We start from the raw sequence: 14285 nt of genomic DNA on the forward strand, positions 1-14285 counted from the left end.
TTATGATGGATAAAGGCAGCCTGAAAAAATTGTTATATAAATAAAAAGTTGCCTGATTGCCTCTACATTAGAAATTCTGGGCTTGTCTGCCCTTGAAGACACTATTATGACTGAGAACTAGAGAAATTATGAAATCCCAAGAGACAAGAAGCTGAAAGTTAGCAATTGAACAGAGACGGGATTTTTAGTAGATTGTTTAAAACTCCACTGTTCTTTTGTTGTTTTTGCTAACACTTATTTTAACTCCCATATTTGGAATACTGGATGGCTTTATTAACCGGCCCCTACCTTTCTATTAAGATTTGTTAGCTCACAGTAAGCTTTTTTGAGACACACACACCCAAAAAAAGCTTCTCTAGTAAAACCAGATAGCATTCCATCACACCAGTGAAGATGAGACTTGGCAGTCCTGAGCTTCACAAAAAAGAAGTGGGGGAAAAATATTTATGAAACAGCAGAAACCCTTCAGGTCCTCCCTATACATTAAAAAAAATTTTTTTTTTAAATAAAAAAGGGCAAAATATTGATCTATAATGTGGCAAATCTATAATGGGCATATGTATGATCTACTCTTATTTTAAATATCCTATCAGCTTTAGTATAGCCTCATAAAAAGACACTGAAGATACAACAAGAATATATGCAGCGCCATATGCAAACATCTGAAATTTTCACACAATAAAAAGCAGTTAATGTAATAAAACAAGTATAAAATAGTAATAGAACAATTAGAATACATGTGACAGGAGACTCTTGGGTCAGGCTGGCATGCTGAGGCATGTACGTGTTACAACTTGAACTTTAAAAAAAACAAGCAAGACAATCCACCTCTTTCTAATTTCTTTCTGATGCCCTGGACATACTCTATCAGCATTAACTTACTTACTTTCCTTCTCTGCCATCCTTGAGGGAAGGCTGGGTCACCAGCCATTGCACAAGTCCCAAGCAGCAGGGGTCCAACAGCTGTGATTCCCTTCCAGGGAGTATGAAGGGGGCTGTGGAGGCAGAGGTCCTTCACAGATAATGGGGAATCCACTGATTTTCAGTGCTGAACCTCCTGGTCATTCCATCGGGGGCAAACCTGAGACACCCCCCCCACCCCCCCACAAACACTCCAAGGAAACTCCAGTGGAAACTCCGCAAGGGAAATGTGTGGCATTTCCACGTCCCTACCCAGGTGTAGTGCATGAAGGGCACCCATATTGGTCAACTTCAGTACGCCCATTCCAGTAGTGAACACACACGGTACATGAGAAATCCCTAAAACTAACCCAGTTTGTATCTAGATAGTTTTCTGCAGGTGGCTTGTCCCATTTTAAAAATCACCCAGACTCTTAATTCCATTGCTCATTTTGAGGTGCTCTGTAACGTAAGGCATAATATGACTCCTTTTAATATACAGGCATAATATTCTTTCATGTAATATGGCCCATTCTCTCTACTAGGCTATATTTGAAAATATTTACCAAGCATACCTACAGCCACATGTAACTACCGCATGTCAAGCTCCTCTGTGGATTATTCAGGTTCTGGACCAGGCTGTTGTTCCACTCTATAACGTGCTAAAGAGGAAAATAATTTGCAGCAGCTCTTGAATTATTTTTAACTACTCCTGGAGGCAGGCCAGCAGACTAGCTGGACCTTTCTTCTGTTGCCACATGGCAAAGTCTATGTTTCCATCTACTCTGTCATATCCAATTATCCATTGGAAACTGTGCCCCGATGACCTTGTATGCCACGCTTTAAAGTGCGCTATCACAACACTGCTGGTATTATAACGTGCTCTTTTCCATAGCTGTTATTCTACCCAGTCCTGTCAGTTTATTCCTTATCAATATATAATCTTCACTACATTTAATCCGATCTTGTGGGACAGTGAACTGTCATGTCACTACAGCAGTGCAGCATGTGGCTCTAAAGTCTTAATCTTGTGATTAGCATAGACACTCCATTGTGAGTCATAAAATGTGTCATTCTACACATTTATGGCAAATATGCCCAACGGGTTTCTCAATTCTGTGGCCTATGTTCAGCTGGATTCACACTAGATTGTCATAATGATCCCTTTATGCCTTAAAATATGTGAATCTTCTGGCAAATTGCATCTGCAGCGCTGACCAATTCTGGCCCGGTTTCCCAAAGTAAAGTGGTTGGCCCTACTCGTCAGTTCATGTCAGCAATTTCAATGTCAAAGGTATGAAATCTTGAGCAGCTCATCATGGTGGGTGCAATCCTAGCAGCTGTGATGACCTGATAAAATGTCTTTTTGTTATTTCTTATGAATGCTATGGATGAGTTGGTTTCCCTGTTAAATTTTGTATTGCTGCCTACTTGAATGCAAAGGGTTAAGTCAAACTGAAGCTTGGGGTTGGCCTAGGGGTAGGAACCACAGCAAGGACTAAGATATAAAAGACAGCTTCAGGTATACACTGTCAAAGCAGCTAAAAGAAGAATGACTTGGCCCTCAGCTGGGGGGAGAAGTTACCTAGCTGGCTCCATCCAGGTTAAGATGTCTTTACTCTTCCCAAGGCTAAGCCAGGGAACAAAGAAAACCTAAAACTTCAAAGACCTTAGAAAAGGGAAGGGGAGGGTGAGTGAGTGAGTTGGGACAACTGGCCCTGGGTATATCACTGAAAAAGCTGTCAGACCGGAAGGACTCATTCACGGGCAGGATGAGCATGCGGCATGAAGTGTAAGCCAGTTCGCCTATCTCAGAGATGGGGAATAAGACAGACCTTCCTGAGCTATGGATGTAGCAGTTGAGATTAGGTAAGAAAATATGCATGCAGGTCTCTTTATTACTTTAAAGCCGCGTCTCAAGGCACCGTGTACATTTTGGCAAAATAAATCCTGCTTTGTTTTAAAGAAGTTATTTCTGTATCACTGCAAACATATGCTGTTAGAGGCTCCCAGAAGAAAACTCTTGCAGGTGTCCAGCCCATTAGCGCTGCCAAATAACATGATTGGCAACTCGGGGGTATTACCCAGAGACCAAGTCAGACGGTGCTGGGATCATGATATCCCACCCCAAACAGAAGTGGAGGCACGGGCCTGCCATTTGAAAAGAGTGTACTCAATGGACTGGGAAAGAGTTTTAGCAGGGGCAGCCTACCATGGGACCTAGACAGCAGACACATTTGGATGGACAAGTTAATAGTAAAATTTTCTATCTAGGCTAACACTGGATAATGACCAGTGCTGGATGCTTCAGAAGTAGGTTTTATAATGAACCAAATGCAAATCTCGGACCCAATTACAATGAATCTCATCATTTGCATGGATGCAACTGCCGCTTAAGGCAGTGGGAGTTGCACCTGTGCAACTGATGGAATAATTGGCCCCTTTTGTTAGCAGATGCAATTCCACTGAAGTCACTGGAAGTGCACCTCCTTTCGTGAGGGCTGCATTTGGCACACTGTTCCTAAAATGGGTGTTACAATAGCATGAGAGAAAATATCTTCACAACAGTGGCTTATTTTATGGCTTGGAGTAAGGAGATAGGCTAAAATTATAGAGTCTAAACAGAGAAGGGCAGCTTCTATACTTCTGCAAATTTCATATGGCTTTGTTGTTTGTTACAAACCTGAAACTTACACATGGTTAGCTGAAGGATTCACTAACCTTTTCAGTGAGCTTGTGCAAATGTAGGGCTTTGCATCAAAGTCATGGATGATTGGTTTAGCATGGTTTCAACCTGAAACTGAAAGGCGGATAGTGGTTTCCACTGAATTTCACTTTGAGATTTGGGTTTTGTGTATATCTGAAGCTCAAAGCTCCCATAGGGGAGGTGAACCGACATTGCTCAAAACCAAAGGAAATGTTCACACTAATCCCTTAAATCCAACTGCCCAAATTTCACGCCTTTTTGAGCAAGCACCTACTTTAACAAATATTGTAGCCTACATTTTACATATACTCAGTGAAGGAGCATTCCAGTTATTCTCATTATGTTGTCACCCAGTGGTCTTATTCTTGAAGAATCTGACTGCTTTGGAAACAAACACACAACATTGCAGTCACCTACCAGAACTCTCTGATATTCTTGTTCTAAATGAGAATTTGAACACTCAAGTGCCCTTTGCCCAGCTCCTGCAGAATACAAAGCCTGAGAATGTCACTCACTGGCCTGCCACAGCATTTTCAGTTTGCAGCCCAGTAGGGCAGAGGGTGCACTTCTAACATTTTACTTTAGATTTTCTGGAAATGCTCACAGCAGTTGCAATTCCCACCTGCTCCTTTGCTATTCTGTAATAGTGCATCACAGAGCGTTCGGAAACACGAGAGAAGGGAAGTAATGACTCAGACTGCAGATTCTGAAGGAGGATCATCATGTCAGAAGATTAGGCTTGAACCAGAGCTGGGTCAAATGTTAAAGAATCTATGGAACAAAATGGGTGGCTCCTTGAGAGCAAGTCAATCAAGGATAGCTGGAGGATCGTACACACAGACTTGGTTGAGGAAGTGTGTGATTTGGCTCACCCTCCCCTTCCACTGGCTCAGTTCTGCGATCTGTCACTAAAATAAAACTTACAATAATTTCCCTTGAATTATTATGCTGACCCACAGGGAAGAAATACAAGAATATCAATGTATGTAGTGGTAATGTGGTGTCATCAGGCTACCCCCAGCCTAATCTGATCACTGTTTTAATGTTTAGCAACCAAGAGATTGTGTCCAATAAATTAATAATGCCTTTCACTAAGGCAAATCACACACAGGCATGTAAAAGTCTACCCCACTGCACTAGACAGGATTGTCCCTAAATTCATATTTATAAATGCTAATTCATCCTAACTCTAGTTTTGAATGTTTTGTTGTTCCAGAATTTAGCCTATGAAATAATTCTAACACTGGGACAGGCATTCGAGGTGGCCTACCAGCTTGCACTACAAGCACGAAAAGGAGGACATTCTTCAACCCTCCCAGAAAGCTTTGAAAATAAACCCTCCAAACCAATTCCAAAACCACGTGTTAGTATTCGAAAGTCTGTGGTAAGTATCAAATAGGAGGCATGTGCAAAAACCAAACCCCAGCTATACAATAAAATATGTTGGCATGAATCTGACAGTAGTTTATAAATGTGTTTGGTCAGAAAGGCACTCCCAAGATAAGCTAGGCTGCATCTACTCATTACCCCAAAAATCAGTCTGTGAGGAGTTGTAAAATTTCAGCATATCCAGCAATTCGGAACACTTCATAATCTCATCAGTGTTTATTTCCAGGTATAATGTAGCTGTTTTAAATGTCATGGACTACAGTCAACTCTGATTTACAACCTGTACAGTCACATTGACTTCACTAAGATTGCAACGAGGTGTAAATCAACTCAAAATTTAGCTTTATGTATTTTATCCTGTGAGATCTTTTTGTTTAGCTTTGACATTAGTATGAAACCATAACATTAATAACTTCATCTTTAGAAACTAACTAAAAACCAATCCCCTGAGGATAATCAAGTATTAGTGCAGTAATCCTATCATGTCTCGTAACTGAGTGCCTGTGACTCCCCACAATCCAGGATCACTGCAGATGTAAATCAATGACTAGCAAATTTTGAAGGCACAGAATTTTGGTTCAGATAAGGCCTCCAACAACTGAATCCTAATTTAAGACTTGACTGAACTTTCAATTATCTCCTTTTTTTCCCCTTTCTTCATAGCCAATCCTTTTACCTTTCTCCTCCCATCCAAACCAACTACTTCTCCTTCCTTTCTGTCTTTTTGACCCTCAACAGGCTCCCTGCTTCCAAAACTCCTCTTTTCTAGGAGCCAACACACCTTTCAAATATTTTCTCCATAAACCCAAACAGGTTGCTTGACCTAATCTCCCTCTGCACAATTCCTAACAAAACCACTATCTATTGTGACATTGCACTTAAGAAGGAAAGGTTTTCAGTCTCATCTTTGGTTGTTCTAGTTTGGTCGTTCTCATTAGTTGTTCTAGTCCAATATTATTTGGGGCATGGAGGGCTCAAAGATGTCCCAGAATTCATTGGTGTCCTCCACACACAACTCCTTTCCTGACCTTGGGAAAGAGCTAGAAATTGAGAGATTTAAAGACAGTCAGCAGCCTATGAGATTGCTAAAATCTAGCTTGAGTCGAGCTAATCAGGAATTTTCCAGCTAAAGAATTTAATAGAAAAATGCTGACTTGTGGGACCTGAAATGTTTCACAAAAATACAAATTTAGATGAATTTTTGTCAAATCACAGACAGGATTCTGCCTAGGAGAACCTCAGGCTGGGAACCCTGGGTTCCAGGGTCCATGGTTCCTGGGCAGCCATGTGGTCTGCCCCAGGTCTAGGGACCCCAGAGCTTGCAGGCTTCAAAATTTGGGCTTTCTGCCTTCGATTCTTCTTGATCAGCATTGACCACCAACGCTGCTTGTAGTGCCTTAGAGAAGCCCACATTGTGGCAAGGTATAGTTCCTGCTGTTCGTTCCCCTGCCATACCCAGAAAGGGTGGGAACTTTACCTTAGGAAGCACCTAATAGAAAAGGTCAGGAGGCCTCAATCAGACCCAGGCTGCAGAACACCTCTCCCCCATATATCAGACTGACTCAGTAAGAAGTGTGCCTCTTGCCACAAGGTCCAACTCAGGAACAGAAGAGTCTACCCACACAGATCCTTCAACAGGGTCTTGTTGGGAGAGCCGAGAGCATTCTTATAAGCACAAGGATAAGTCTTCCTCCAAATCCACTTCAAAGAAGTCAGATTCATCCCTGCCTAAACCCAGCAAGCTCAGAGAACTTTTAATATGCCCCAAACCTCAGAGGTATGACAAGAAATCCCACAAGTCAAGGGCCCCATTGGCACCGAATTGCGGTCCAGGGCATTGGTGCTTCTGATGCCCTCCAAACACAAACCTCGGGTCTGCCAGCACTGACAAAGACCAATCACTAAGAGTGTTTGTTACCCACAGTACCATCTCTGTCTTCAATAACTGTGGTTCGGGCAGTCAGGACTTTTCTCGCTCTGGAAAGAGCTGAGACCTACACTCCTGTTGAGGATATCTTCACTCCCCCAGACCCAGAGTCTCCCACTCAGTTGGGTCCCTCCCTCTTGAGAGAGGTTATAAGTCTGCCAGGCAAGTTGGCCTTTGGGAGAAGTCTGTCTCCCATTCCATCTTTGGGATATGCACTCTCTCCAGTGGCACCGTCTGTACTGCTGTTGAAACCAGAGTCGGCTTTTTCCTCAGGGGGAGATTCTGAACCACCCAATGAAGGCTCACCTTCCTGGTCAGAAGATCTGGACCAGTTTGGGACCAACTTCCACTTCATCACCTTCCTCAGAGGCATTGGTAACCCATGCCATGGGGACCTCTGCAACTCCCATTCGACCCATCCTTTTGGCCATACTAGGGTCGTGGGACCAATACCGTCCTACAGAGTCGGTCCAGTCTGCTAGGGAGTTGCCCTTTCTCTTCCCTCTGGGAGGACAACTGGAGCTGCCCCTGAATCCTACTGAGAAGAACGTCCACCTGAACTGACAAGATTGCCATCTTTGTCTCCAGATGAGGAGGTGACTCTAATGTCTCCATCCCCCCTGAGGACCATAAGCAATTCCAGGAAATCCACCTAATTGCAGGGGAGCTGCAGATTTCTCTTGCGGAGGTTCAGGATCCTCAGTACAAGCTCCTGAACATCCTTTAGTCCTCCAGCTCCAGTCGAATAGTGCTGCCAGTTAACAAAGCCATCCTGGAGCCAGCTAGAGTGGTCTGGCATATCCCAGCTACCTGTGCCTCTACCCCCAAGAGGGCAGAGAAAAGGTACTATCTGCCAACCACACGGATGGAATTTCTGTTCTCTTCCCCTGCTCCTAATTCTTTAGTGGTCCAGGCTGCCACCGAGAAATCTAGGCAACAACACCTCTGATCCTCTCTGACTGATAAGGAGGGCATGTGTCTCAATTTATTGGGAATGGAGGTCTTTTCTTCTTCTAGCCTCCAGTTCAAGATAGCTAACAACCAAGCACTGATGGCTAAGCACTGTGGACTTTACTGACAGTATCCCACAGCAGGACAGAGCTTGTTTACAGGCTGTCATAGAGAATGGCAAGATGGTCAACAGGACCACTTTCCAGTCAGCAGTAGATGTGGCTGATACATCTTCCAGGACAGTGGCTACTCATATCATAATATGCAGGGAGTCATGGCTCCATGCTATGGGGTTTCCCGGGGTAGTTGAGGACAGCATTGAAGACTTACAATGAAACACCTATTTAATCAGAAGACAGATGACAGATGAGTCCTTACACACGTTGAAGGACTCCAGGCCCACTCTTCACTCCCTGGGAATAGATACAAAGAGAAAATTGCACGAGCAATCATAAAAACCTAGACTGGTGGCTCAACAGTTCTTCTATCAGAGTCCTTATGAGCCACATCAGATGGGACAGAGGGTTCAAAAGACCCACTTTCTCACACCTTCAGCAGCAAATTCCTCATGCTAATCCCATCCCTGAGCTAAATTTTACTTTTATAGGGAGCTCAAGCCACTGAAAGCCAAGATCTCCAGAGTCCCATGCTCCTTTGGGGTTGTCTCACACTCTTTTTCAATGCATGGAGTGCAATATTAGTGGAAAAATTGATGCCGAACATCATCCATTCTGTCTATATGATAGTTTTCATCCCTACCCCCTCCAAACCTGTTTTCCTCATTCCCTCTCGGGGGCCACTCTCACTAGAACATTCTCAAACAAGAAGCAGAATCTCTCTTACTGCGAGGAGTGATAGAGCGGGTTGCTGTTCAGTACCAAGGAGGTGGTCTTTACTCGATATACTTCCTAATACCCAAAAATAAGGGTGGTTGGAGACCCATTTTTTAACTCTGCCATCTCAACTGCTTCATTCAGAAATTCAAGTTCCTCATGGTGATTTTGGCATCTATAATTCCTTCCTTTGAAAAGGATACGTGCTTTATAGCTCTTGCCATGAGGGACGTCTACTTTCATGTAGACATCCACCCTGCTCACAGACACTTTCTCAGATTCATGGTGGACTCTGACCACTTTCGATAAAAAGTACACCCTTTCAGCACTGCTACCTCCCTGGGGTCTTTACCAAGGTGTTTTCTGTAGTAGCAGCCTATCTGAGATGTTGTGGATTCAACATCTTCCTCACCTTGAGAGTTGGCTCCTTGTCTCCAGGTCATGTCACAAGACCCAGGCATTGACTTCAACAATGCTGCAACTCCTCTCTTCTTTGGGAGTCAGCATAAACGCTGAAATATCCATCCTCACCCCTACACTGAATTCATCGAGGCATCCTTAAATTCAGTCATGGCAAGGGCTTACCTGCCATGGGATATGAACAATAACAGGGACCAGGTCATAAGCAACCCTCTGTCAGGACCTGTCTCTCTCTCCTAGGCCATATGGTCTCATATACTTATGACATGCCATTTGCAAGACTCCACTCTCATTGCCTACAAGTGTAGCTCTTAACTGTGTACTTGCCAAAGCAACAGTCCATGAACACCATCTAGTGACTGTTCCCATCAAAATGATACCATCCCTGTTATAGTGGAAGAATCCCCACCAGGTATATGTTGGAATTCCCTTCCTCGCCTCTGCATCAGACAGGACAATCATTACCAACACATCTCTGTTAGGTTGGCAAATTCACTGAACAACTGTAGAGTACAAGACATGTGAACATCTCAAGAGCCCAGGATACACTTCAATGTTCTAGAGCTGTGAGCAACTTTAAGGGCTTGCAAAGCCTTTCTCCTGTTCGTTCAAGGTCACTGTGTCCTCATAATGTTGGACAATATCACGACCGTCTTTTACATTCAACAGGGAGGAGTGAGATCCTTCCCACATATGCAGAAGCTGTCGGTCTGTGGAACTGGTGCATCAGCAATCAGATTACCTTGTTAGAAGTCTACCTACCAGGAAACCAGATTGTGCTAGTGGACTCTCTCAGCAGACATTTTTCTGTTGATCCCCAGTAGGAACTTCACAACTCTGTAGAGAACAATATTCTCGCTCTATGGGAGAACCCCAATTCAACCCCCTGTTGACCTCCCAAACAAACAGGGAATGCAACATATACTGTTCAAAACAAGCCATAGGTTGCCACTCACAGGATGATGCTCTACTCCTTCCATGATCAAATCATCTGAACTATGCCTTCCCTCCACTGCCAGACCTGCCTTGATTTTTCCACATGATTTGGCAGGACAGGGCACAAGTCATTCTCATTGCCCCCAACTGGCCCAGACAACTTTCGTTCCTGAACCACTTACACATGTTGTCTCAGGCACTGATCATTATTCCAACATTTCCCGATCTCCTGACCCAGGGGAACAGCAAGATCAAGCATCCCAACCCTCAACCGCTTCACCTCAGAGCCTGGTTTTTGTCTGGTTGATTTTAGAGCGACCATTTTCTGAAGCTGTACAGAGCATCCTTTCTAATAATAGGAAGCATTACACTAGGAAATGTTACCTAGCCAAGTGGAAGCGTTTTTCTGTCTGGTTGAATGAAAGACACATACCCCCTAGAAGCTGCAGATATTACTCTCATTCTGGACTATATCCTTTCCTTAAAGACAGCAGGTTTGTCCATCAGCTCCTTACAGGTCCACTTGGCAGCAATCAGTGCATGAGATCCACTCTCACTGGGCTGCTCGATCTTTACGCACCCACTGACAAGCAGATTCTGGAAAAGCCTAATCAGAACCTTTCCACCTATTTAAAAAAAAAAGGCTACTCCTCAACAGGACTTGAACCTTACTCTCTCAGTACTCACCAAGCCTCCTTTAAACTATAAACTTCTTGCTCCATGTCTCTCTCATGTCCATGAAGGTCGCATTCCTTATAGCCATCACCTCAGCCAGGAGAGTTGGTGAGCTTGGCGCACTGATGGCAGATCCTCCTTACATTATATTCCATAAGGACAAAGTTTCATTACATTTACACCCTAAATTCACTCCCAAAGTAGTCTCAGAGTTTAATCTAAACCAATCAATTCACTTACCTGTGTTCTTCTCAAAACCACACACATCCTCAGACAAAAGGAGGCTCCATTCCCACAATGTTCGGTGAGCCTTAACCTTTTACCTTCGGAGAACAAACAAATCAGGAAGTCTTCTGGACTATTTGTCACCATAGCGGAAAGGGTCAGGGGTAAGGCTATAAAAAAAAATCTCAAAATGGATCTCAGGCTATATTTTGCTTGTCTGTTAGCTGTCTGATCTTCCCCCACCTCTTGGGGTAAGAGCTTATTCCACAAGAGCACAAGCAGCATCTATGGAATCGCTTCAAGAGGTGCATTTATGTGACTTCTGCAAATCAGCTACGTAGAGCTCTATCCACATGTTTGCAAGACACTTTGGTTTGTTGATGCATCTGTTGGAATGGCAGTACTTGTTCGACTCTGCCATCTACAACCTTGCCATCTCCTTCCAGTTGAGCACTCTTTGTCAGTCACACACAGGGGAATACACTTAGGGACCAGCTCTTCAAGAAGAGAAAGTTACTTACCTTATAATAGCTGGCAGTTCTTCAAGATGTGTGGGCACTTTCCATATTTCACTACCTGCCCTCCTTCCTCTCTGTTTTGGATCTTCTCTGATTTGTGGTAGAGAAGGAACTGGATAGGTGGTCAGTTTGTCCCACCTGTTAGCTTCTCTACTGGAGGCATGAAGTGAGCCAGGTGCATGCACAAACAAATGGACATTGCTTTCAATATTCTCCAGCTCTGGGCACATGGAGCCCATGCGTACCCACAGTGCATTACAGATAGGGCCCACCCATCTCAAAGACCCTCTAGTTACTATAAGGTAATTAACTTTCTTTTTTGTAATGTGTGACGGAATGCTTTGTAAAAGATTATCTTAAGAAAGAACAATTTTTGGCACTGATGCTATCATCTGGCTTTATGTTAAAAAGGTTAGAGCACATCTCAGGATCAGGCCCTTAATAAAGACTAGTTATAAGTAAGCTATGATCCTGTATAGATTTCTCTGTGACAATGAAACCATGGGATTTATTCTATGAACTTTTCAGCAGATGCAAAATTACTACTTGAGATGTTTTGTACAAAAGTGCTGATCTAATTATGTGTGTGTATTTATTTGTATTTGTTTTAAAGCAGATAGACCCATCTGAACAAAAGACTCTTGCCAATCTACCATGGATTGTAGAACCTGGACAAGAAGCCAAAAGAGGAATTAATACCAAGTATGAAACTACAATTTTCTGATACAAAACTGTCCTCTGGTTCTTGTTGTGCCTTGCACTCCAAGTAGTCACAGCACAGCCTTTCCTTTACGGCAATGTTTCAATCCAGTAGAGAGGAAGACTGCACTGTAAGAGTGGCCTTGTAACTAACAAAAAAAGGCTGGTAGTCATTTCTGGTGAGGTTCTTCCTGCAGCATTGACAGGAGAATGACACTGTAAGAAGACTTTTAAATTACAGTCTGCAGGAAAAGTGAGGAAATATTTTTCAAGCAGTTCTCTCATGTGACTCCGCCACAGTGCTTTCTTTGACTTCTTATTTTAGGATTCTACTTTTTAAAAAGTTCTCTAAACTAACATTAATGCTGCCTATGAGTAAGACATTTGGTTGGATTTTTTTATTTATATGGTGGCAGGTTTTAATTGAAACAGAATTATTAAATACAATATTTGTGAAACCATTGAACTCCTAAGAATTAATTATTCTTTATTGTATAAAAAATACTCATAAAATAATGAGAAATTAGTTTCCCTGATTTCTGTGTGTGCTGGTTTTATATGTAATCATTAGTGTCCTTTGCACCTCTTAAAAAAAAACAAACCTATCACAGTGTGATAAAGGATCAGAATTTTATGATGGGTTAAAAAGAGGAATTAATAATGCACAGACAATGTGTCTTGTATTAGATATTTTTATGGAAATGAATACTATGGGAGAACATAGAAATATTTATGGGAGATGAAGTCAGATTAACTATGAAAGATTGTTTATTTTAAAGTTAACTAAGTAATTGCTACTGTACCTTTAGAAAAATATCAGTTGTGAATACACTAGATGCTTCATCCGATGGGTGTAGAATAGAAGCAGACTAGTCATTACACTACATATACACACAATTTACACAATTTAATGTTGCCATAGTCATGAATTCTACTAGTATTTTTAAAAAATCTCAACACCAGTTCTAAGGAACATAATCAAAATAGGGATTTTGCTATAAAGGTTTCTGTCAAAGAAAGCGCGTTTGAAAGAAGTGTTGATAAAGTTCTACTGAAGACATTTTTCTAAAGAAAAAAAAAGAAAAAAATTCCAAAGTAATAAAACTGTTTTCATGAAACAAAAATTTTAAGCATATACTTGATGAAATGAAATTTATTTACATTTTCTTTAAAGTGTTTTAATTTTTTTAATGTCTGTGGAGTATTTGTATAATACCATAATGTATATTTATGTAGAACTGAATTCTAATGGTACAAATATCATTATAGGAGAAAAATGACATTTTAATGTATATTGTTCTATCCAGTCAAATTGTGAATCATTTTGAAGTTCATTATAGAGATATTGATAAATTGTGTGGTTGTCTTAATGTTTTTTTAATTATTATTACTATTATTATTTCATATCTAACTGAGCTTTTCAATTACAATCATAAATTGGTGAATTCCACAAATGGATAACTGGACTTGGTTTAAAATTGATAATTATATATGGTTTAATTAAACCTATAGCTCTGAGAAATGAAAACCTTTTAATACAGTATTCAATTTACTTGAACAAATAGTTCCTTGTACATATTTTGCTTATTCACTGTTGATATGTATGTAGTAAATTGACAGTAAAAATATCACTGAAAAATATGGTACCAAAAGGCAAATTGTATAGGAACAAAGTAAATAATAGCCTCACTGCAACAAATACTTATATGTAAATATGCTTGGGCTTCCAGTTATAAATTTTGTAATTTTGTCATTTATTTATATCCTATAAAAGCACACAAAATAAAACCAAGTTGTACAGTCCCTACTGCTTTGTGCATCATTCTGTTACCTCAGTGTAGCAGACAAAGGGCCTGTTCTGAAGTCCAGTGACTTTAGTCCAAGTACGCCCCTTGAATTCAACGGACTTTGTATCAGGCCCAGTGTTTAAGGGAAAAATACACCTGTACACACAGCCATACATTCTATTGACTAAAGTTTACACAATTTTTGCCTTAGGACCCAGTTTTAGTTTAAAATTTATAGAAGTTTTACCCTTTTAAAGGTACTGGTTCTCTGACACATCGCTGAGCCGCTGACTGACTATCCCACCTAGTAAGAGGCAC

At 41.6% G+C, this 14285-nt stretch overlaps 1 protein-coding gene across 6 annotated transcripts in view; it reads left to right on the forward strand.

Moving 5' to 3' along the window:
• Positions 1–13983, forward strand: part of ANKS1B (ankyrin repeat and sterile alpha motif domain containing 1B) — a 736922-nt gene extending 722939 nt beyond the window's left edge. For 5 of the 6 annotated variants that reach the window (XM_067559741.1, XM_067559742.1, XM_067559740.1 and 2 more), the window contains 2 exons: positions 4824–4991; positions 12095–13983. In XM_067559741.1, coding sequence (XP_067415842.1) covers positions 4824–4991; positions 12095–12205 — 279 coding nt within the window. In that variant the 3' untranslated portion in view covers positions 12206–13983. The remainder of the gene's footprint in view (positions 1–4823; positions 4992–12094) is intronic. The other variant, XM_067559746.1, reaches the window with a different exon arrangement.
• Positions 13984–14285: the final 302 nt, after the last annotated feature.

Source organism: Emydura macquarii, unplaced genomic scaffold (assembly GCF_026122565.2).
Source record: "Emydura macquarii macquarii isolate MOO-44397 ecotype Brisbane River unplaced genomic scaffold, CSIRO-AGI_Emac_v2 contig_2205, whole genome shotgun sequence".
Lineage (NCBI taxonomy): Eukaryota > Metazoa > Chordata > Testudines > Chelidae > Emydura > Emydura macquarii.